Below are 22,324 nucleotides of genomic sequence, written 5' to 3'. Positions count from 1 at the left end.
AACAAACTTGTCCCTAATTCATCTTGGATAGTTTATAGATTATAAAAGCATGGACTCATGGAATTGTTTAGGTGAGAGAAGACCTTCCAGACAGAGGATTTATAGATTATATTGTTCTCATACCTTGTCAGTCCCAAGGCTGGTGGGAAGGTATGGAGTCCTTGGAAAGAATCACAAACTGCTGGAGAAGCCTTTGGAAAAAATGGAAAAGTTAGATTTTATCCTCTAGGTGGGTTTGGGCTTTTAAAATAACTATTTATAAAATAATTATTTCATTTCCTTTGTTTATGGATATTTAGCCAGTGGGTAACCAAACACTTCAATCAGCCTCAGCCAGGCTGATCCTAGTTTGTCATTGGCCCAGATAAGCTCTGGGTGAACAGCACTTCAGCACTCAGTGCCAAGGGCTTCCCTTCGTACTCATTACCACATGCACAGCCACTGCCCACCTCTGCTGTAGTCTGCAGGGCAAAAACTGGGTCTGGGATTCAAAAACTCTGCTGGCAACAGCTGGGTGATTCAGCAAGGATGATTTTTTTCTACAGCCATGTTCTTTTCTGCACCTATTTTAAAGAGCAACTGGCTGAATTGAATTGGCTGTGATGCCATTACCTGGTAAATCAATGTTTCCTTCAGTTCCTGTGCCACCACCTCCCACAGGTCTTACGGCAGGTTCAGTAAGAACTTCAGGCCAAATGTGTATTAAAACAAGTAGATGGTGCCTACAAAACATACCATAAACTTTGCTGCACTGCAAGGAACCCAACACTGAGTCAGGGCACTGACTCATGCAGGGAATCTTTAGACAGACACAGCTCTTCTCCTTGCCTGCCACACTTCTGCCTTGTGTGTGTTCCTCAGATGAGGCTGTGCACCTGGGAGTTTACAGCTCTCCTGCTTTTAAGTTTAAGTCAGGGCTGAGTTGCTCTGAACCATGAAGCCCTCAGTGAGTGTTCCCTCCCCACACAGCCAGCGCTGGGCACCCCAAGGCCCTCAGAGCCAGGGCTTCCCCACCTCCTCCACCCCCTGCTCCTGCAGAGTTCACAGCCCCCTGGTTTCACTTCGTTACCTCTGGCAGTCAGGGAGGAACAATCTGCTGAGAAACTTCTTTTTAATCTGGCTCAGGTATTGGGCTGTGATCATTTGTACAGAAATTCACCTGGATGATGGTGCTGCTTTGGAGCACAGCCGCTCCTTTTCCATGAAATACCGCTCCCCTCTCGCTGCAGTCAGTGGGAATAAAAACAAGCGTGTTTAACAGATGTCACAAACCGTTCCCAGGCTGTCACAGCTTTCCAACATTTTCCAGTGGATTGTTATTACCAGATCCCTGCAAGTCAGCAGCAAGCGCCGCCGCCTCTGACTGCGCTCATCCCGTCCCGACTGATGACGTGAGCTGTCAGACTGGAAACCCAGTTGTCAAATAGCTGTAATTTGCAGATTTAGTAAAAGAGCTTAACATTCCTTTGAGTAAAGTACTTAAGAGATGTATTCCATGGGATTTATGGGCTGTGAAAGTCTGTGTGGTTTGCAGCTAGAGCGGGATCTCCATAGGACAGCTCGAGTGTCAGTAAAGCAGCTTTGGCCTAAATCAGAGACTGCCATTAGATGGGAGCTTATATCCCACTGAAGGAATTTCCACAGGGACTCTGATATCAAGTCTGAAAACAGCCATTTGCAGGATTTGCTTTCCTAGATAGCTACTGGAGTCACATGGGCATTTATTTGCTGGAATTTGATTGCTTCTCAGCAGGTTAAATAAGTTAGAAAGTTTAGGGCCTTCAACTAAATTAAACGAATCCCACAAAATAATTGACAAAACCCACCTTTTTTCAGCTTCCAGAGCTGATCATCCACTAAAAAGTAGTTTTTTATGTTTCCCTTTTGTTTCCACAAGTGTAATTTGCCTTTGACTTGCCTGTCAATGATTCCTGAACCGTTTCCATCAGGAAGTCATTTCAGTGCAGCTTCTGTTGTTCCCTTTTCTCTGGACATACTCAGCACATTTATCATACCAGGGCTCGATGGTGTGCCATTTCCCGTATGAATTAGGAGTTACTCACCTGTGAATCACACACACATCTCCTGGAGGAAGATGCAAAGTGTTGGAAACACCCCACACCAGCACATGCTGGACACATGGCAGTTGTGCCAATAAATTCTCCCCAGCTTGATGCCATTGCATGATGGAAATATCCAGCTAAATCTGAATTAAGTAATTTATGTACAAACTTAGAACAGAAGTTGCACAAAGTCTTAGGAATATTTAAGCAACTTTCAGACACTTTTTGGTGCAACATATTTTGATTTGAGAATTCATTAACTGCTGGAAATTCCAACTATGAGTTTTGCTGGGAGCATAGCTCAGGCAACAGCAACTATTAAGAAACTCGCCTAATGGGCTAAATCTTGCTCATGGTGCTCTTCAGGAGGTAACATTTTAGCCATGGAGTTCTACATTTGGTGACAGGAGGTTTCTGTGGTCAGCTGGAGATTTCTAGCATCAAAAATTCCAGGGTAAGAAAGCAGAAGAGTGAATGCAATTGCTCCACATATTGGAGCACCCAAAGACTCCTTCAGCAGCCAGGTTTGCTCTGTGCAGCAGCACTAAGCACAGTTCTGGTAAACACTGATTTTCAGTAGACGTGGCATTCAAATGGATTTTTCTGTGCTGTGGGAATCATGTGCTCAGGCTGCTGTCTGCAAAGCTCCCTGAGCATTTTGGAAGCACAGCTACCTGATCCAGACATGCTGCTGGAAATGAGACACCTGGAGAAGCCCAGGAACACCTGAGCCCCGGCAGACAGGAACCAGCTGGAGCAGGCTGATGAACAGGCTGCTGTTTCAGGTGACCTGAAGGCCAAACTGGAATATGCAGAGGCTGTGACACAGCTTCCCCAAGCAGCATTTCACTGAACAAACCTCTCCCTGCAGAGGTCCAAAGGCAGCACAGGAGCTTTCAGAGTGTCCCATTCCACTGAGGTCACCTTTGGAGGCAGCAGCTCCCCACACAACACATGGGATAAAGCCCAGCCCTAAGACAGAACTTGCTAATGCTTCCTCCAGTTTATACACAGGAATGTTTTAGGGAGAATTATGGAATTACAGCCTCAATAAGGGGAGAGGGAGGAAGAAGAGGCACAAGGTGAGGTCATGTCTGAGGAGGAGAGGCCAGCTCATACAACACCCCAAGGAGCTCCCACACGTGGTCACCGTAATGCAGGACCCACATCAGCACTCACAGTTTGGACTGAAGGGATTGAATGAAGAAAATCTTTTTTCTCCACTATCCCAAGCTCAGCACTCTGCATTTCTTTTCCTCTGACATTTAACTACTGTAAAATCAAATATTGCTTTTTTTTAAAAAAAAAGTCTTTGTACTGTACAACATCAGGTCATTAATTTTTACCCCCCAGACTTCAGAAACACTGTGAGTGTGTTACCAGCACAGTCCTTGTGTGGGCTTTGAAGTGAAGCAATTTCCACAAGGCAGAAGGAACAACTCCAGCCTAAAATACTTGTGCCTTGTGCTCTTCCCCCTCCCTTGTATCCTGCCAAGTATCCTACGTTCCTGCAATCACAAGTAGAGGTATCGACACGCGATATCACTCATCACCTTTTACAGATTCTGCAAACACTGTTTTCCCCAGAGAACATTCCCTGGTTTTAATTGTAAATAAGCTGAATCTTTTATCTCTGTTCTTCAAAAGCCAGGAAGATTTTTGATTGACTGAAGAAATAAGGATTTTTACAACTCCATGAGCAAACACATGAACATGTATTTCCATGTTTTAAAAGCTCACAGCCCATTCTGTAATTCCTCCATTGCTGTTCTTGAATGGTTCCCTCCCAATTACAGACTGACCTTAACATTCCACTTTCTCTAACAAGTGTAATATGGAAACTTTTCATTTGTTCAACCTCCACTTCTCTAAATATTTGTTGGTGTGTGCACAAGGACAGTAAAATCTTCAGCTGACACTTGCAGAGCCCTGCACAAGGCACCACCCGATATATTCTGCTCCAGGCTCTTTATTCCTCTCCATAATGGAGGGGAAGAACTTCTCTCCTTTTCCCTCTCCAGCACAAGGCTGAGAGCTTTACAAGTTTATGTTGGTGTTTACTTGACAATTTTAGAATGGGCATTAGAAACTGAAAATGAATGTGGAGGAGCTGAGATGTTACATGACCCTTTCAGCTTTGGGGATGCTGTTTTAAATTCTGCCCAAAGACACTAGTAAAGCATTTTGGCTCTTTTTAGCTAATAAATCCACTCTGCTATTTAGTATAATTGACACTTCTCATCTCAAGGAGGTCCCACACCCCAGCCTGCTGACCTGCCTCTGGAGAAGTTCTCTCTCAAGGTTTCTGCTGTTTTCCAGGCTGGGTAAGGCCTGGAAATTCCCTGAGTTTAGTCCCAACATCTGCAGTAGCTGGTCAAAAGTCACCTGAGAGGAATTTAAAAGATCATTTTCAAGAACTAACCATGTAAGGATTTTCTTATAAAGACATCAGATTTATCCACTAAAGCAAATAAGTAGATGAATTCTATCTGTTCTATACATTATTATATATCTATCTACATTTTACCTCCTCCATCCATGACATGGCCATTCCATTAATGTCAGTAACATTTATGGAGCACTCCTGCTCTGTACCATTATAGCATTTAAAGGCAGAACAAATGAATACTTAGAAACAGCAGCTGAAAGTTCATCCAGTCAGACCTGAAACACCCTAGGCTGCTCTAGGATGTCCCATCCATCCATCCTGCACCATGCCCTGTGCACAATCACACAGAGCTCAGTGACAGCAGCACCGTGGCTGCTGTGGCTCAGATCAATACAGTGCAGTGCAGTAACTAATAACAATAAGAAAAAAATGTTTCCTGCATTCTGCTTTGATAATGAGCTACAGCTGCAAGTAGAAATCCTCTCTGTGATTACAATGTCATGTCAAGGGCTCAAGCAGATTCTTAAAACTGCTCTACTTTGACTGAGCACAAGTTAAGAGTTTACATTTAGAAAAACATGGTGTTTTAAAGCAAGAAACAGTCAGGCTTCTCATTCCCATCGGGGGATGCAGCCACACGAGCTCCTTCCCTTTTGCAGCTCCACACACAAATTCAGGGGTGTGAAAGCTGAGTGGGGGCAGGATCCAGGTGTGATCCATGAACCCACCCCTGATGGATCCCCTGGAATTCTGTCACCTTATGCTAACCACAGCCTGGCATTGGTTACCTGCTCCACTGGCACCACCAAGCACCACGAACAATTGCTGAATTAAGACTCACATTCCATGGCAGTGACTGCTTCCTCTGGGAATTGCTGCAAAGCTGCAAGAGCTGTTATGACAGGACAGCCATTTCTATTCACAAAGATAAATCTTTTATTTAGTAAGAATTATCTACACAAAGATGAAGCACAGGAGTCAGGGTAAGGAGTCTTCCAGAGGAAGGGTTACACAATCTCATCTCAACTGAGCTTTCTGTGTTCTTCTGGAACATGTCACCTTCCTGCACAATGTAAGTTTTACATTTCCATTCTGAAAAGAAACTTGAACAAAATCTCAGTGTTGAGAGATGTAGGCAACTGTAACTCCAGGGAACAGAAAGGCTGAGATTACCTGAGGGATCATCTGCAAGGAGTAAGCTTTGAACATCCACTTGGAAAAAGCACAACCTCCCTGCCAGTAACTCATTAAGTTTCCTAACTTGGAGGTTAAAATAGCCCAAATCTTGTGTGTTGTGACTTGATATCCTGAGCCTAAAAAGTTTTTCCATAGGAATTAGGATTGATCAATAAGTTCACTGTTAACAGATCACTACACACTGCGAGCAGCAGCCCCTTTTTAACATCCATTTCCTACAAACACATTTCCTCTAAAAACAAGAAAGTGAGGAAAAAAAATTAAATGTCTTTTTCTACTCTAAAATTGCAGGCAAAGATTTTATAATGGGAGTAGATAACTTGAATTTTGAAAAACAACCAGCCATGAGTCCAGAATATGAAAAGCTGCTGTTTAGAAAAGGGGTGTTTCAGTTTGCAGCAGAGCAGAATTACCAAGATCCACTGGGGCTGGGAGAGAACCCCCAAATCAATGTGTTTCTGGGAGAATTGTAAGGCTTTTCTGAGAAGTGCCAGGCAGACTGTCCTAAGGGTGAGTCTCTCCAAAGTCTCTCCCATTCAGTGCTTTAAGCGTCTGCTTCAGTGGTGACACTTTGGAGTCACAGTATATGAATAAAACCTCAAAATTTAAATGCAAAAATAAAATAAAATAAAAAGAGCACAAGTTTGACTTTGCAGCAGACAGGAGACTCACCCAGTATTGTTGCTGCTTCTCCACAGCAATCCACCCCAAAGCAGCCACCAGCAATGTTTATCCAGCAACTCCATGACACTGGGACAGTTTTCAGTCATCTCCAGAAACTTGCTGCAGTTCCTTTAAACACATATTCTACTGCATGACTGGCCTCTTGTTTTAAGAGCTGCCTTTGGCCAGAGTTCCCTCCTGTCTTTCCATTGAAAGCTGGACAAAGCTGCAGCACATCCACTGGCACCAAAAGGATGGCAGGGACAGATAATGGCCTTAGAGCTGCATCAAACCCTACAGATTTAAACAAATATTGATCATTCCTGGCATTTACCACCTGAAAACTGTCCTCATTCCAAACCTGGAATGCCCAAGACTCTCAGTCCTTGCAAAGTCCATCCCCAGTGATGAAATCCATCAGCTTTCATCTGAAATTGTCCCTCACAAACACAACCAAACTTGGCATTGAAGAGGTTTTTGATTGCAGACAATTTCCGATCCTGTGCACCCTGGTGGGACCTTCTGGGATGCCCAAGCTCTGAATTATGAAAAACTTTTCACTGAGAAAACCCCTTTCCCTCCACATTTTAGACCAGACTAATTTCTCATCTTTGTGATTGAAATATTACTATTTACAGCCTTTGCCTGTTACCTGCTGTATGAACAGCAGACAAATTCCAGAAATCAGCTCTTGCAGAGCAGGGGAAGAGCCATAGTTTGAGGTTTGTCATGATGCAGGAAAGGGAAATTCCTCATAAATAAGATTTTCAATAAACCATTGCTATTTCTGGCAGCTGGAAGTAACTGCACCATTTCAGTCCCCTCACTGCTGTCAGCAGCTCAACCAGGAGACAATTAGGGAAAACAAAGGGAAGGTTGTAAGCTGCAATTCTGCACTGCCACTACATTAGCTGGACTTCACTTTGCTTCTGCACTCCAAGGATGAAAATTAAAATGCTTTTAGAACCATTTTTAACTGGAGATTGATGCCAGGTTGTTTTTTCACCCATCATTTTAAGAGAGAGAAAATAAGTAACTAGCAAAGGTTTCACTCCTTTTAAGTTATATTCCTATTTTTAGTTGTAGGGGTGGGTATAACAAAAAAATAAACTCTATTTGCAATTAAATTTCCAGAAGCACCAAATTCAGCCCTTCCCTAGTGCCTACACTGAGAAATCTTGCATCTGATTTACAAATGTAATTATATCAGTGTAATTATACCGGTGTAATTCCCCAGAAATAACAAAGTTATTTTTCAGCATCCAAGAGAAAGATTTTAATTCTTAAATTCAACATGAAGAATTACACCAGGATAGCTCATGCTAAAGAGATGGTGAAGTTCCCTGGAGAGACAAGGTCTAAAAGCACAACCCTGCTGTGGTGGGATGACCCTGGCTGGATGCTGGGGAGAGAACACAACAAAAGGCTCTTGGGATGAGGCAGGGACAGGGAGGCACCACTCAGCAATTACTGTCATGGGCAGAACAGGCTCCACGTGGGGAAATTAACTTCATTTACTGTGAATTAGAAATGTGAGCTGGGGAATGAGAAAATAAAATCTTAAAACACCTTCCCAGGCTCAACTTCACTTCAGAATTCCCCCTCTCCTTCCAAGCAGTGCAGGAGGGCTGTGGTCACTCCAGCACCTTGTCCCTGCTGCTCCTTCCTCCTCATTCTGTTCCCCTGCCCCAGTGTGTCTTTTCCAGGTGTCCTCTTGCACAGGGTGCAGTCATCAGGAAAAGGCTGCTCCAGTGTGGGTCCCCCATGGGTCACAGCAAACCTGCTCCACCACAGGTACCTCCCTCCACAGGTCCTGCCAGGAGCCTGATCCACTGTAGGCATCTCCCAGGGTCAGAGCCTCCTCCGGGAACATCCCCCTGGCTCCAGCATGGATCCTTCCCAGGCTGCAGGAGGATCTCTGCTCCATCATGGATCCTTTCCAGCCTGCAGGAGGATCTCTGCTCCATCCATGACTCCTTCCCAGGCTGCAGGAGGATCTCTGCTCCATCATGGATCCTTTCCAGGCTGCAGGAAGATCTCTGCTCCATCCAGGGCTCCTTCCCAGGCTGCAGGAGGATCTCTGCTCCATCCATGACTCCTTCCCAGGCTGCAGGAGGATCTCTGCTCCATCCAGGGCTCCTTCCCAGACTGCAGGAGGATCCCTGCTCCATCCAGGGCTCCTTTCCAGACTGCAGGAGGATCTCTGCTCCAGCATGACTCCTTCCCAGGCTGCAGGAGGATCTCTGCTCCATCCAGGGCTCCTTTCCAGACTGCAGGAAGATCTCTGCTCCATCATGGATCCTTTCCAGACTGCAGGAGGATCTCTGCTCCATCCTGACTCCTTCCCAGACTGCAGGAGGATCTCTGCTCCATCCATGACTCCTTCCCATGCTGCAGGAGGATCTCTGCTCCATCCATGACTCCTTCCCAGGCTGCAGGAGGATCTCTGCTCCATCATGGATCCTTCCCAGGCTGCAGGAGGATCTCTGCTCCATCATAGACCCCCATGGGCTGCAGGGAATCTCAATTCCAGTGCCTGGAGCTGCTCCTGCCCCTCCTTCCCTTCTCTCATGTCTGCAGGGCTGTTGCTCTCCCATTCCCACTCCTCTCTCTGGCTGCAGTTTCTCTTGCACTTACAAGGCTTTTCCTCCCTTCCCAAATCTGTGATCCCAGCAGTTCATTGCCCTGTTGGTGATGTGCTCAGCCTTGCCTCTGCTGGACACAGGGGAAGCTTCTGGCACCTTCTCCCTGCAGCCCCCACCCAAACCCAAGACAGTCACAGTGTCCTGCAGATCCCAAAGACTGAGATTTCTTCCCACTGGAGAAGTTTTGGCTGTTGAAATGAGGAGATTATTATAGCAATGCTTTATCCAGGTCACTTTCTCATACATTAATGAGATAATAGAAATTTATGGATGTCTTTATTGAATCTTAATTGCTCCCTAAGACCATGACTGAACTAGAAAGAGTGAGTGCATTCTGCTTTGACTACTACAGCAGATGCTGAGGATACAGAATCCTGAACTCAGATTTTTCACTTAAAAATACTGTTAGTTTTTCTTTAGAATAATACCAATCCATTTCCTGATAGTGCAGTATGAAAGGTGCTTCTGAAAGGTGAGAGGGGTAATTCCAATATTTAGTTTGCTACTAGAAGCCTAATATTTTGTTGAGACTGTTCTTATTTTTTACAAGGAAGATTTTAAACCAGAACACCACTGAAGAATTTAAAAGGCATCTTCCTCACTAGCAAATGAGTTCAAATTGGCTCAATTACAATTAAAACATGACGCATTTATCAGCCATCAATGATGAGAAATAATGTAAATCAAGGACAAGTCTGTTTACAATTTAATAATCCACATCAGGCGACTACCAAGAGAATTTACCAATGCTTAAAAATTGCCATAAATTACACCCTTGGTTGGGAAGTTTAAAGTTTTTGAAAAAGCTCAGCTCTTGCAGATGCCACTGAATATTAAGAGATTCCTAAAGATGCAAAAATAGAACTCCTTTGGTTGAAATTATGTCCCTCTGTGAAACTGTAAAATCCAAAAACTGAAAAACCCAGAAGTTTTTGAATGCTGACTTAAAAACAAGAGCTGTTTTTCACTGTATTCTTGTGCAATATTAACCTGCTATACAAGATCCAGGATCCTATTCAGCATGAACAGTTCCCACAGCCTTTCACACTGTTAATAATTTCTTCTTCCAGCTTCTTCCTTTCCTCCTCTTTGGATGTGTGGTTATTTCTCTCCTCCCAGTTTGGGTGGTTGTGACTGTGGAGCACTTTGCTGCTCTGTGTGTGCCACATCTCATAGTAGAGATTGCTGGGATTTGCCAGGAGCTCCGCGTGCTTGCCACGTTCTGCGACTTTACCCTGCAAAACAAGGGCAGGAAGTGAGAAATGCACATTCCCAGGTCTTCAGGAATAGGCCAGCCATGGACCCAGTGTCACAGTATGGATTAGAGCAGTTATTAAAGAGAAGGAGCTTGAGACAGCAAGGAAAGACTGAATGCACAAGTGCACTCAGCAGCTGAAAACAAGGAGCTGTGCTCTTACACTGCAGGTGCCTTTTGTCCATCTGGACAAAATCTAAAGCCCACCAGGATGGAAGGTTTTACTATCTAAACAGGAGGAGTTATCTAAAGTAAACATGGACCTCTATATGAGGAGCAAGGTGTTCAACACTCCTGCAAAGGTCTCATGAATGTACCAAACTAAATCTGTATTTGTCTTTGCTCGGTAACAATCACACATGAAGGAGCTAAAAGAGAAGAGCAGACAGAGAGGGGTTTGTATTAGACAAGCCAAGCACATCTAAGATCAAATCCTGAAAACAATTAGTGCAAACTGTGCTTTTATGGTGCTCTGTAGCTCGTGCCACTGCAACCACCACCATGAAAACTGTGTGAGCAGTTCAGTTCTCTGGGCTGCTCTCAGGAGCAGAGATGATTTACTGACTATCAGCATGGAAAGGAAGAGTGGGAGAGAAGAATTCCAACCCTACAGAGAAATACCACCACTCTTCAAAAAATCCAACTCATTTTTCCCTTTGAGAGACACATTCACTGATTTCAAATTAACTAATATATAATTCATTCTGCAACTACTTTTCCTTCTGGGAAAGGATGGCATTATACAGACAACCACATGGATTTGATACCAGTTCTAAATTCTGATCTACAATTAAATCTACCTCCTTGTGACATCTGATGGACAAGCTGGGAAAAAAATTGAGTCTTGGCACTTAGTAATTGTGCCAGTGGAATCTGAACAAACATATACTTGATCAACAGAACTGGAGAATTTACTTAAATCCTTTAAGTGATTAATTTGGAGTAGAGAACAGGTTTTGAATTATGGCCTTTTTTTATAACTCTTGACCAATCCTCAAAAATGGAACTTCTCAGCTCCACAGCATCAGAATCTGTATCATTACTCCAATGTTTACTCACTCAGGAATGATTCTGATTTTACCTCAGCAAAGGAGCTGGAATTGTGATTCCATGACCACTGCTAAGCAAAAGCAGCCACAATGACCCTGTCTCATCCCTGCTCCTGAGCCTTATTTATCTGGCTGCTAACACATCAATCCTGCTGGGATGGCAGCAGCACTGCCTCCCTCATGCACAATTCCATCCTTCAGCAAAGGGAGCACCCTGGCTCCTTCACAGTTCGAGGCTGTGCTTTTATTTTTGATTTAACAGTTACACTACAACACAAAACACGCTCTTAGGAAGCTGTGAAAACTTGCATGGAAAACAAAAAGCTGCCAATTGCCTTGTGACACGTTACAAAATGTTTGTGAGATGCTTTAACGTGCACTTGTAGGAAGGATACACCTTAGGAGAGGGTTTTTCAGCAAAAGCTGAAAAAACAAAGCAGATCCAAACCAAGTAAAAACTCCATGGAACACTGCAAGGGATTTATACCACTACTTCAACCTGAGATTTATATAAAGCTGAGTTTTGTGTAGTAAATGTCACTATTTCATAAGATATGGTTCTAATTGTCCATGAAATCATTGAATGTACTGTAAGAAAAATTTATTTGCTTTTACACGTGTGTTTTAAGTCATTAACGACACCTATGAGCACAAGCTTATAAATAGCAACTGATAAAAATGAATGCAGAGATAAATTTAACATCTATTATCAGCAGATTAGAGCACTGTACTTCCAGCATTATGAGTTAAAAGAATAATTATGAATTCATCATAAGGACATTTGTTTATTTTAAATCTCTTGCCAGATGTGGATAATAGAGAAAAAATGGACTTTGGATGAGTATGAGGTAACAGCTGAACACTGATATTAGGGAATCAAATGTTGAAACATGTTGGTTTTTTTCTTAGAAAAGAAGCCCACAGAAAGGGACCAATCACACTTTTCTACAGGTACAACAGAGAATGGTGCTCAGATTTTTAGCATAATTAGTTCTATCTGCATGGAAATGGAACATGCTGTCCTCTCTCTTTCCACTGAGAGGAAAAAATGGATGTATGTGAAAAACACACATTGAGCAATGAGAGTGAAGCATAAATTGGGGAGACACATTAGGAAACTTCAACTGACAGAAGCAAAAAATTAGATTAAAAACATGCAACAGTAAGGCATAAAAATAACAACATACAAGACAGTCACACATGCCAAGCTTGGGCTGGAGTTTTCAAACATGGTTCATTTCCAAAGAAAAAACTTGCAGCAGCTTGGTGGGAGTGTAACAATTCAAACTGGACACACAGAGTCCCCTAAACCAAAGCCTGACATGATGTGACAGTCACAGAGCACCAGGTGAGCCCTCACCTTATCCAGCACGATGATCTCATCTGCATCCACCACTGTGGACAACCTGTGGGCAATGAAAATGGACGTCCGGTGCTTCACCATGTCCCTCATGGCTTTGAGAATGTTCTGCAAGATTGGAATAGACACAAACTCTTACATGCTCCTGAGTGACATGAGGAGAAATAAAATGCTGCTGGAAATATGCAAATTACTGTAAATAAGTTTTGAAAATCATCTCTGGTACTGCTACAGCTTCCCAATAACAAACAGCCACGAGTATGTACAGGAGAAACAGAGAAGTCCCAAACATGAAATCATCTGTGGTTTTGCTAAAGCCTCAACCTGAAAAAAAAGCTTGTATTCACAGAAAAACACAGCTATCCCCAGGGACAAAGGAAGAGAAGTGTCACTTCATTTCAGGAAAAACTTCCCCATGGAGCCATGCTACACAAGCAGCAAACAGCAGTAAAAGCATCTGAAAATAAGAACTCCTCGTGGTCGCAATATTAATGCTTTCCCATGACTGTTAAAGAAAAAGATCTCTCTCAGTGTTATGCCAATGTGGAACAAAGGCAAAGCAATTCTGAGAATTATCAGTCCAGTGTTTCCTTTGTGAGCTCTATGCCACCTTCCAAACCACAGCCCTGTGCAAGGAGCAATGACCAGGAATTTGTGCCCTCACTATCATAGGTGAAGTGTCCACTTTATTTCCCTGAAATTTTTTGTCAGAAAACATTTCCATTCCCAGGCATACTCTTGTGGAAAAGCCTCATTTTCATCTGCTGTCTTCCAAGTGCATTTCTACTGTACTCATTTCTACTCTTGTGATTTGCTTATGACTCTTGCATAGATACAGCAAAACAAGAGAGGAACAATCTGAGAGCTGAGTGTGACGTGGACATTTCTGGCCCACAAGGAAACTAAGCTACTTTTCAGTGCTGTGCCATATGGATGTACAGCTCATCCTCTGGATTCTTTGCATCAGGAAAATGAAAGTAATTTAGTGATTACAGGTCAATAAATTCACTCAATAATCTGCATAAGTGAACAGAGCTGTAGCTTAGCTCATTTTTGATGACATTAGTGTGGGAAATTACTGCTGGTGCTGAGAGTTTTGTGCTTAAGCAAAGATGTTGTTCTGAAGTCTGATGCAGCTCCTGTCACTGTGTCAGCACATCCATGTCACAGCCCTCCCTGTGGAATGAACACCACAAATGAACACCAGCATTGCAGGTCACAGCTACCTCACCTGCATCTGCTGCACTACAAACAAGGGGGGTTTGTCCTGCATTAGGTGCCAGCTATTTAGAAGGCTTTTTTGATGGATGCTTTTCAGATGGCATCTAAACACCTCCTGAAGTGGATTGGAAAGCTTCACTTCATGGCCACCTGCACCAGCCTCAAATGGGATTTCCAGAGTGGAAACAAAATATTCCAGAGATAGCTGATATCTCTCACTATCTCCAGGTAATGGACTGAGCACCTCTGCTCTGCTCTTTAGGCCAACAGCTTACACACAGCAGCTCTTAATAATACTGAGAAAACACTTGAAAAAGAACAGAGTTCTGAGAGGTAAAGAACATGGAGAAGTCAGAATCAAATATCATTGCATCACTAAAATTTTAGAATTTTTATGCCAATTTACCTCTTCTGTAATTGAATCTAAAGATGATGTGGCTTCATCATAGAGAAAAATATGTGGCTCCTTTAACATGGCTCTTGCAATTGCAACTCTTTGCTTTTCTCCTCCTGAATGAGGGGGAAAGAGGGGAAAAAAAGAAAAAAGATAAGGTTACAACTGTGATAGTCTAAATTCAACAGCAGACATGATTTTTGAGAGTTGGTTGTTGGTTTTTTTCCTTTTTTTAATAGACATCATAGTCACTGCTGACAAATGTCTGACATGTTACATAAGATAGCACACAAGTTCCTGCTCCCTGGTAAATTTAGTGATTCAAGATTGCTCATCCTTTTGAAAAAAGGACAAGAACTATTTTGTATCTGCTCCAAAGCAAGAGTCTGACACAGGTGAGTAACAATGCTGTGCAGTTACTCACTCTGTACACCTGGGAGTAGGAGCCCATTCACTTGGCTAAGCTCTGCTCCATCCAGTAACTCTGCACACACAAATCCAGCTTTCTCTCACCACTGCTCTGCCCACACCTGCTGTATTGGATTTCAGGCATCTTGCTCACACATTGTGTCTCTCAGGTCTCTCCTTGATATTCATCCAACTTCCCACCCCATAATGGAAATTTCACTCAAGAGCAGTTAATATTGTACTGCAAACCACCTTCAGCCTGGTGGTTTCTGATTATAACCCAGTTTCAGACTAGTTTCCTTCCTAAACAATTCTTACAGCCAACATCTACTCAAGAATAACTCAGGGCAACTTTTACAGACAGGAAAACAGGTGCATTTGGAACTTAAATCTGCAGAACATTTGGTATGCGACGCAAACACGTCACATTTGTGCACTTGTCCTCCTTTGTTTTATTCAAGACTTCAAAACATTACATTTAATACCATTATATTCTTGTTAATGTTCCATTCCTATCAGGAGAGAACATGCTTTCATAAACCATTTAAAAGGCTGGTGGAAATGCTGCAGTTCACTTTTTAAACTGTCTTTGGCAGAACTCAGGAGCAATTAGAACTGTATGATTTACTCGTCTGTTTTAGTGTGCTCTCCCTCCCTCCCCTGGACAGCACCTTCAAATCTCACAGCTTGACAACATCCATGTTTGAAAGACATTTCAGAAAGCAGACCCCTCATATTTGCAGCAGATCCACCTGTCTCATGCTGCTCCCCATTCACAGTACAGCAGCACAGTAATTGTTCCATTCACACAGTCAGGGATTTGGGGCTGTTGCAGCTCTGCCTCTTACACATCTATTAAACACTGATGTGGGTTCTACTTGGAACAACGCAAACAACTTGTTTTTCATTCTTTATTCTTGATGAATCAAACCTTGAGAACAGTAAGAACTGCATGAAATGCTACATCACCATTTACATTGGCAAATCTGTCACTGCAGCTAAAATCCTGTTTTTCCATTGTGCACATAAACTCCTGGATTTTAGAGAGAACCATTTCAATTCACACAGCTTTTACTCACCCTATTCCTGCCACAAAGTAAAAGAACAAATCAGGACTTGGTGCTCTCCTTAGACTTGAAGAAGCCTCACTCAACTTAAAAACCCCACAAACTGATTCTGAAATTAATCCAATACATATCTTTATAAGAATTTAGGGAGCCAATCTACTATTGAGAGAAATATAGATTCCATTTAGCAGTAGCTTTTAACAGAGCCACTGAAGAACTCAGAACCTTCCATTTGGTATCTCCAATCCTTTGAACAACGACAACATCTCTGAGAGCACTGGCCTGAGACTCTGTACCCTGGCTGCACGCATTTCTGAAGCTTGTCTACTACTGGGATTTGTCAATACTCACCTAATTGTTGTAAATAAGAAATTGAAGCTGTTCTTTCAGTGGCAGATGCTTACAGCTCAAAGGAATTCCACTGTCTTGCTCCTGAGTGTTTTACACACTCTTTATTCTTTAAATACAAACAAAGCAGAACACAATTCCCTTACCTTTCTCACCACCACCTTTGTGGAAACAGTGGCAGATGGGTGCTTGTGACCATCCCAGTGGCAGCACAAACTGAAGGATGGAGGAAAGGCAGAACCCATTTTCAGAAAGGCTCTATTACAGGAGTCTCAAGGTCAGAGGGAAACTCCAACAAACTCACACACAATGCTCCAGACTCAGAAAGGGGACACAGAATCCTTTAGGTTGGAAAAGCCCCACAGGACCATGGAGCCCAACTGTTCCCCCAGTCACCACTGACCCATGTCCCCAGGTGTCACATCCACATGGCTGTTAAATCCCTCCAGACATGAGGAGTCCATAACTGCCCTGAGAAGCCTGATCAAACCTTCGAGTGAAGAAATTTTTCCTAAAATCCAATCTAAACCTCAACATAAGGTTAAGCCTTTGAGAAATCTGGTCTAGTGAAAGATGCTCCTGCTCTCAGCAGGAGGGTTGGTCTAGATCATTTTTAGAAGGTTCCCTCCAACTGAAACCATTCTATTCTTCTATAAACACCAAGACATTTCAAACCTATTGTCAGTCAAATCCTTTCTAGCAATTACAAGTGTGGGGAGACAGGCAGCACAAGACAAATCTTTCATTGTTAGCACGATTCTCTTCAGTTCTGCCAGTACCTATTTAGCACCTTCTATTCCCTCACCCAGATCTGTGCTTCACATATTTTATTTCCCTTCTAGGTCTCTGCATAATCCCCTTCTGCAGCATGCACACTTTCTCCTGCATGCACGTTCTGTACAGGCTGTACCCTCTGATCCCCTGTTTCAAAGGCACCAGGACTCCTGACTGCAGCAGCTACAGAGAAAGAAACACCCCTGAGAGCTGTCTGTGTCTGCACCCACTGCATCCCTCAGCATGAGCAGGGCCCAAAGCACACCAGGTTCCCAATTCTAGTCCACTACCCAAACAGATCATGAGAAAAATCATTTTTACTTAGATGCACCTCCAGCCTCACTTATAACTCATTTAACACTATCCCCTGAAAATACTTTCCTTTTAATGTCTTGCAGACTACAGCTGTCTTAAACTGCAGCCCTTCACATTAATATTTAGTCTTTGCAGGTAGGTATTTTGGGCTCCTCTCTACAAGGATATTGAGGGGCTGGAGAGTGTCCAGAGAAGGGAATGGAGCTGGGGAAGGCTCTGGAATTTAAGTTCTATGAGGAGCAGCTGAGGGAACTGTGGAGACTCAGTCTGGAGAAAAGGAGGCTCAGGGGGGACCTGCTGGCTCTGCACAACTCCCTGACAGGAGGGGGCAGCCAGGTGGGGATCAGACTCTGCTTCCAGGGAACAGGGACAGGAGGAGAGGAAGTGACCTCAATCTGTTCCACAGGAGGTTCAGGTTGGATGATAGGAAGGATTTCTTCACTGAAGGGTCATGAATGGGAACAGGCTGCCCAGGGCAGTGGTGGAGTCACCATCCCTGGAGGTGCTCCAAGAAGGAGTGGATATGGCACTTGGTGACATGGTTTAGTCAAAGGCTGGACTTGATCTTGGAGATCTTCTCCCACCTTAATGATTCTGTGCTATGAGCTAAATAAGCTAAAAGCAAACCTGAGGATTAAACTCTGCATGGAAGGCAGCAAAAGGGATACAAAGAAGCTGGGAGCCAACCTGAGAGCTTGAGTCCTCGCTCCCCAACCTGGGTGTTGTAGCCATTGGGCATCCTGAGGATGGCATCGTGGATCCCTGCCAGCTTGGCCACTGCATACACCTCCTCTGCTGTGGCCTCTGTGTTGCCATAGAGCAGGTTGTAGTAGATGGTGTTATGGAAGAGAACAGCATCCTGCATTTGTGGGAAGCACATTTGAAATAAGAAACCATGAACAACAGCTTCAAAACTGTCCCCAGCCCGTGAAAGAATCACTACAGGATGGGTTGTATTTTTCTTTCTGCAGCCTGAAGGTAAAAGTGGTTGGGGAAATTTCTTTTCCCAAAAAAAGGGATTAATATATTTTGTGTCCTAAATATGTATGTCATGCATACTTTCACCACTTTGCTAACTCATTACGGGTGGTAATCAACTATAAAGCTAAATCACTTAAAGCTGCAGGCAGTTTCTCATGGGGAGGCTTAAACACATTTCAGAAATTGGATCTATATGGTGATGCATATAAAAACATAATATTTCCTGGGGGGAAAAAAGTCTAGTTCCTTTGAAAGTCACCATGAAACACCATTGCATTAGGACTGGCCTTCACTGAACCAGTGCCAGATACTGAGAATTTCTATCACAATAGCCTGGAATTACTGTTCCAATGGACTGTCATGGAGAGGAAACATGGAATACCTGAGGCACAACTCCTATTGCCTTTCTCAGACTTTCCAAACTGACATCTTGGATGTTCTGTCCAGCCACATAAATATTTCCTTTCTGAGGTTCATAGAAACGAAATAATAACCTCACAATGGTGCTTTTCCTGGAATTGAAAAGAATTGAAGTTAATGTTATGTCCTGCTTTGCCATTTACAATCTCCAGTTGGAACTGATGTACACATAAAATTAATAAAAAGCAAACACAAGCAGCACCACATTTAAGAAACTAAATTCTGCATTGATTGGCATATTTAGTCCATTTACCCACCCTGACCCACTACCTCCTACAATGGCCACTTTCTTTCCTGCAGGGACTTCAAAGGACAGTCCAGAAAGGACTTTGTGCCCCTCCAGGTACTCAAAATGCACATTGTCAAAGGCGATGGAAGCAGTCTGGGGGGTGATCTGCAGGGCTGGAGCCATCTCCTTGTCCTAGAAAAAGAAGAGTTCCACTTTATCTGCTGCCCACAAATTATCTCCATCACTTCAACAAGCTCAACAGTCACTTTCCCACCCCATCTCAGAAAAAGGCAACAGACACTTCAGCTCAGATATGTGGAAAATAATCATAATTTGTTGCACAAGTGACATTGGTTTGCTCCTCCTTTTCCCCAAAGGAGGTAAAAATTCCTGCTGTAAACACTCTGCCTCATAACTTCTTTTGCAATATATTCTGCATCATTAATTACCAATAAAAATTCAAGCACAAGGCATGAATACTTAAATTAAAAATTCCCAATACAAACACAGCTTCTATGAGGCAATTTTTGCTTCTCTGCAAGAAAATGAAAATCAACTGCTATTGCAGTAACTGCACTCAAAGAGGAGGCAGAACAGCAACCTCACACACAACAACTCTTTCATGAATAGAAATTAAACCTGGAAGATCAGAACACAGTGAAATGATTGCCACAAACAGCCCTGTTAAATGTTCAGATACTTTAGGAAAATAAACTACTACTTACTTTAATTTTGGTATCTACACTGAGAAGTGTAAACAAGGTATTCATGTCTATCAGTGCTTGTCTTGTCTCTCTGTACACTGTTCCCAGGAAGTTTAGGGGCAGAGAAAGCTGGAACAGCAATCCATTCACCATTACCAGATCTCCAACAGAAAGGCTGCCTTAAGACAAAAGGGGTGTGAGAGAATAAGGAGACTTCAAGGATTTTCCTTTTAGGATGCAACAAAAGAAAGAATCAAGTCAATCAAACTTCATTTCTTTTATCCCAGATGTTTAAGTAAGAAACAAAACCCCAGAACCCCTTCCCAGATTTTATACAGGGGTGCCTGAAGCGAATGGAAATGTTTGTGAGGATTTCACTTTTAAAAAATATATAATAGCACTGGCAAATAAGGCACATAGAACAGCAGATTGTAAAATCCACAGAGAGGGGTAAGAAGTTAAAAGGGGAGGAAATAATACATGGAAGCACAAATCAGGAAAGACAATCATAAGTACAATTACAGACAAATCCAAATGATAGAATTTGTCATGATCAAGAGAGAGCTTTCATGCTGTATATACCACAGAGCTGCTAAAACACACTGAGAACCTCTGGGCAGCTCAGTGTCAAACAGGCTGATCAAGGCAAAACTCAGGATGTCACAGCAGCTAAAGGTAAATGGCAGGTCAGTTCAGCTGAAACAGCCCCAAAAAGATGATTTAAAGCCATATTTCTACCATCCTGCTTCAAGCTATTCTAAATCTTCCCAAGAACAGCTATAAACTGCACCTACTGACTGATCTGTTCAGAGTAACCCTTCCCTGCCCTGGCATCTTTAAAAAGGGCAAAGCAGATGCAAGAAAGAGCACATGGTATAAAGGTCTGCCCTTCAAACACTTCTGGATGTTAACAGTCTTTAAAGCATCATTATTTTTACCCTAAAACCACCTTGCTTTAGCAAAGCTTTATCCCAATTCTGTATTTGAAGCTTGTACTGTGTCTTCCTAATCAAGTAGGCTTTAATTTATGTAGTAAATTAGACAAGTATAGTACAGATGGAAGCAACTCTTTTAATAATGTGCCCTTATTAATGTAAGGAAAGTGAATTATTGGTAACAAAACTACTGCAGACAAAGCACAGGGGTCTATGTACACTGAGTCTTGCCAACATGGGAAGGAAGAAGGGCAAAAAGAAAAGGTCTTTGTAGAATGTCCACAGAAATATTTTTATCTATGGAAGTGCCTTTAAAAAACTTCCTGAAGTGACATTTTCTTGGGATCTTTCTTTAACTGCTGAACTTTAATAATGTTTTTGATAAAGTCATAGTATGATTGAAAGAATGATATAATGGAATTAATACTTCAAGAAGCAGAAATATATAGACAAAACTTAAGCAAAACACTCTCACCAAAACCTCTCTAAATGAACTATCACATCAACCCTCAGTTAATTAAATCTAACATCTCTGTTATAGATCAACTGAGGCAAGACTCATTTTAGGCTCACAGACAGGTGAGTTACCTGCAATAATGCCCTGGCTGGCAAGCACCATGATGGCTGTTAAACCCACACTAAATATAGCACTCTGGCCAAAGTTGAGGAGAGCCAAAGTAGAGGTAGTCTTCAGGGAGGCGTTTTCATAGGTCTTCAGGAACTCATCATACCGTTGGGCTTCGTATTTTTCATTATTGAAATACTGCAATATAAACAAGAATGGTCAATGTGACAGTGACAAACATGTGGGACTGCTGAAGTGGCTGTAAAATGCAGGATGAACACAGAGTGCACTGACACACACAGAGCTCAGCTCCAACAGTTTTAACAACTGAAGGAAAGAATCACAGAATATCCTGAGTTGGAAGGGAGCCACAAGGATCATCCTGTGCCCAGGACACCCCAACAATCCCACCCTGTGCCTGACAGCATAAACACTCCTGGAGCTCGGGCACCTCAGGGCTGTGCCCATTCCCTGGGAGCCTGTTCAGTGCCACACCACCCTCTGGGGGAGGAAACCTTTCCCCAACAACCAACCTAAACCTCCTCTTCAAGACTAAGTTTACTCTTTGCAGAAATTGATGGTCAAGATGATTCAGCCATGAAAAGAACTTCTCACTCTTTATTAACAAAGAGATTTTTTTCCAGCCCCCACTAACAACCTTCCTGCTACTCTGTCAATGCCACGCACTACTCTTCAAATGAATAATGCTTAAAAATATGCTCTTGCTCCAAATATGCAGCCCTTTAAAGATGAATCTTATGACTCACTTCCCTAAGGCTGACAGAAGGAAGACAAAGAGCCTGGTAGTAAAGACTGGCCTTACCTTCACAGTCTCATAATTCAGGAGCGAGTCAATGGCAGCGTTACCGGCATCATTGTCAGCTTTGTTCATTTCTATCCGAAACTTAGTCCTGGGAAAGGAAGCTTTGATCCAGTCACTGCTGCCTTTGGATTTTAGCCTTTTCTATTTTTCAAATCCTGCACTGCATAAGTGTATAACTCTAAACTCCATACAGAGTGTTAGTTAACTGTCTTCACATTTTGGTCAGACAAAACAATCCCTCTAGGCCTGAAATCCAAGGCCACCCTACAGCCTCAGGACCCAAAAAAATTTGGGGGTAAATTAATTCATTGCCTAAAGCTGTAATTGGAGGATTAACCCCTGATATGTAAATGGACCAAACTTTTAATTTTCTGAAAAACTCATGACCATTGTCCTCTCCAAGGCTTTTGACTGCCCAAGGTGCAGCTGTTTGAACACTTTTAATAAATCCCCACTTTATTCTCTTAATCTTGTCTAGCCTCTGTTCCAGGCAGCCACTTCAAGGCATCATCACAAGTT

General features: G+C 42.8%; 1 protein-coding gene across 1 annotated transcript in view; it reads right to left on the bottom strand.

Annotated features, from left to right (window-relative positions):
* Positions 1–9,216: 9,216 nt before the first annotated feature.
* The window catches only part of ABCB7 (ATP binding cassette subfamily B member 7), a 35,230-nt gene continuing 22,122 nt past the window's right edge, over positions 9,217–22,324 (bottom strand). Inside the window, exons 8-16 of the mRNA XM_033072590.1 lie at positions 21,806–21,893; positions 21,006–21,180; positions 19,504–19,661; positions 18,807–18,970; positions 18,512–18,641; positions 17,836–18,007; positions 14,249–14,352; positions 12,622–12,729; positions 9,217–10,192 (exon numbers count right to left, since the gene is read on the bottom strand). Of these exons, the coding sequence (XP_032928481.1) occupies positions 9,974–10,192; positions 12,622–12,729; positions 14,249–14,352; positions 17,836–18,007; positions 18,512–18,641; positions 18,807–18,970; positions 19,504–19,661; positions 21,006–21,180; positions 21,806–21,893 (1,318 nt within the window). The 3' untranslated portion in view covers positions 9,217–9,973. The remainder of the gene's footprint in view (positions 10,193–12,621; positions 12,730–14,248; positions 14,353–17,835; positions 18,008–18,511; positions 18,642–18,806; positions 18,971–19,503; positions 19,662–21,005; positions 21,181–21,805; positions 21,894–22,324) is intronic.

This window comes from Catharus ustulatus, chromosome 14, assembly GCF_009819885.2.
Source record: "Catharus ustulatus isolate bCatUst1 chromosome 14, bCatUst1.pri.v2, whole genome shotgun sequence".
Taxonomy (NCBI): Eukaryota; Metazoa; Chordata; class Aves; order Passeriformes; family Turdidae; genus Catharus; species Catharus ustulatus.
The sequence above is the reverse complement of the archived record's forward strand: the minus strand, read 5'-3'. Positions and strand labels throughout refer to the sequence as shown.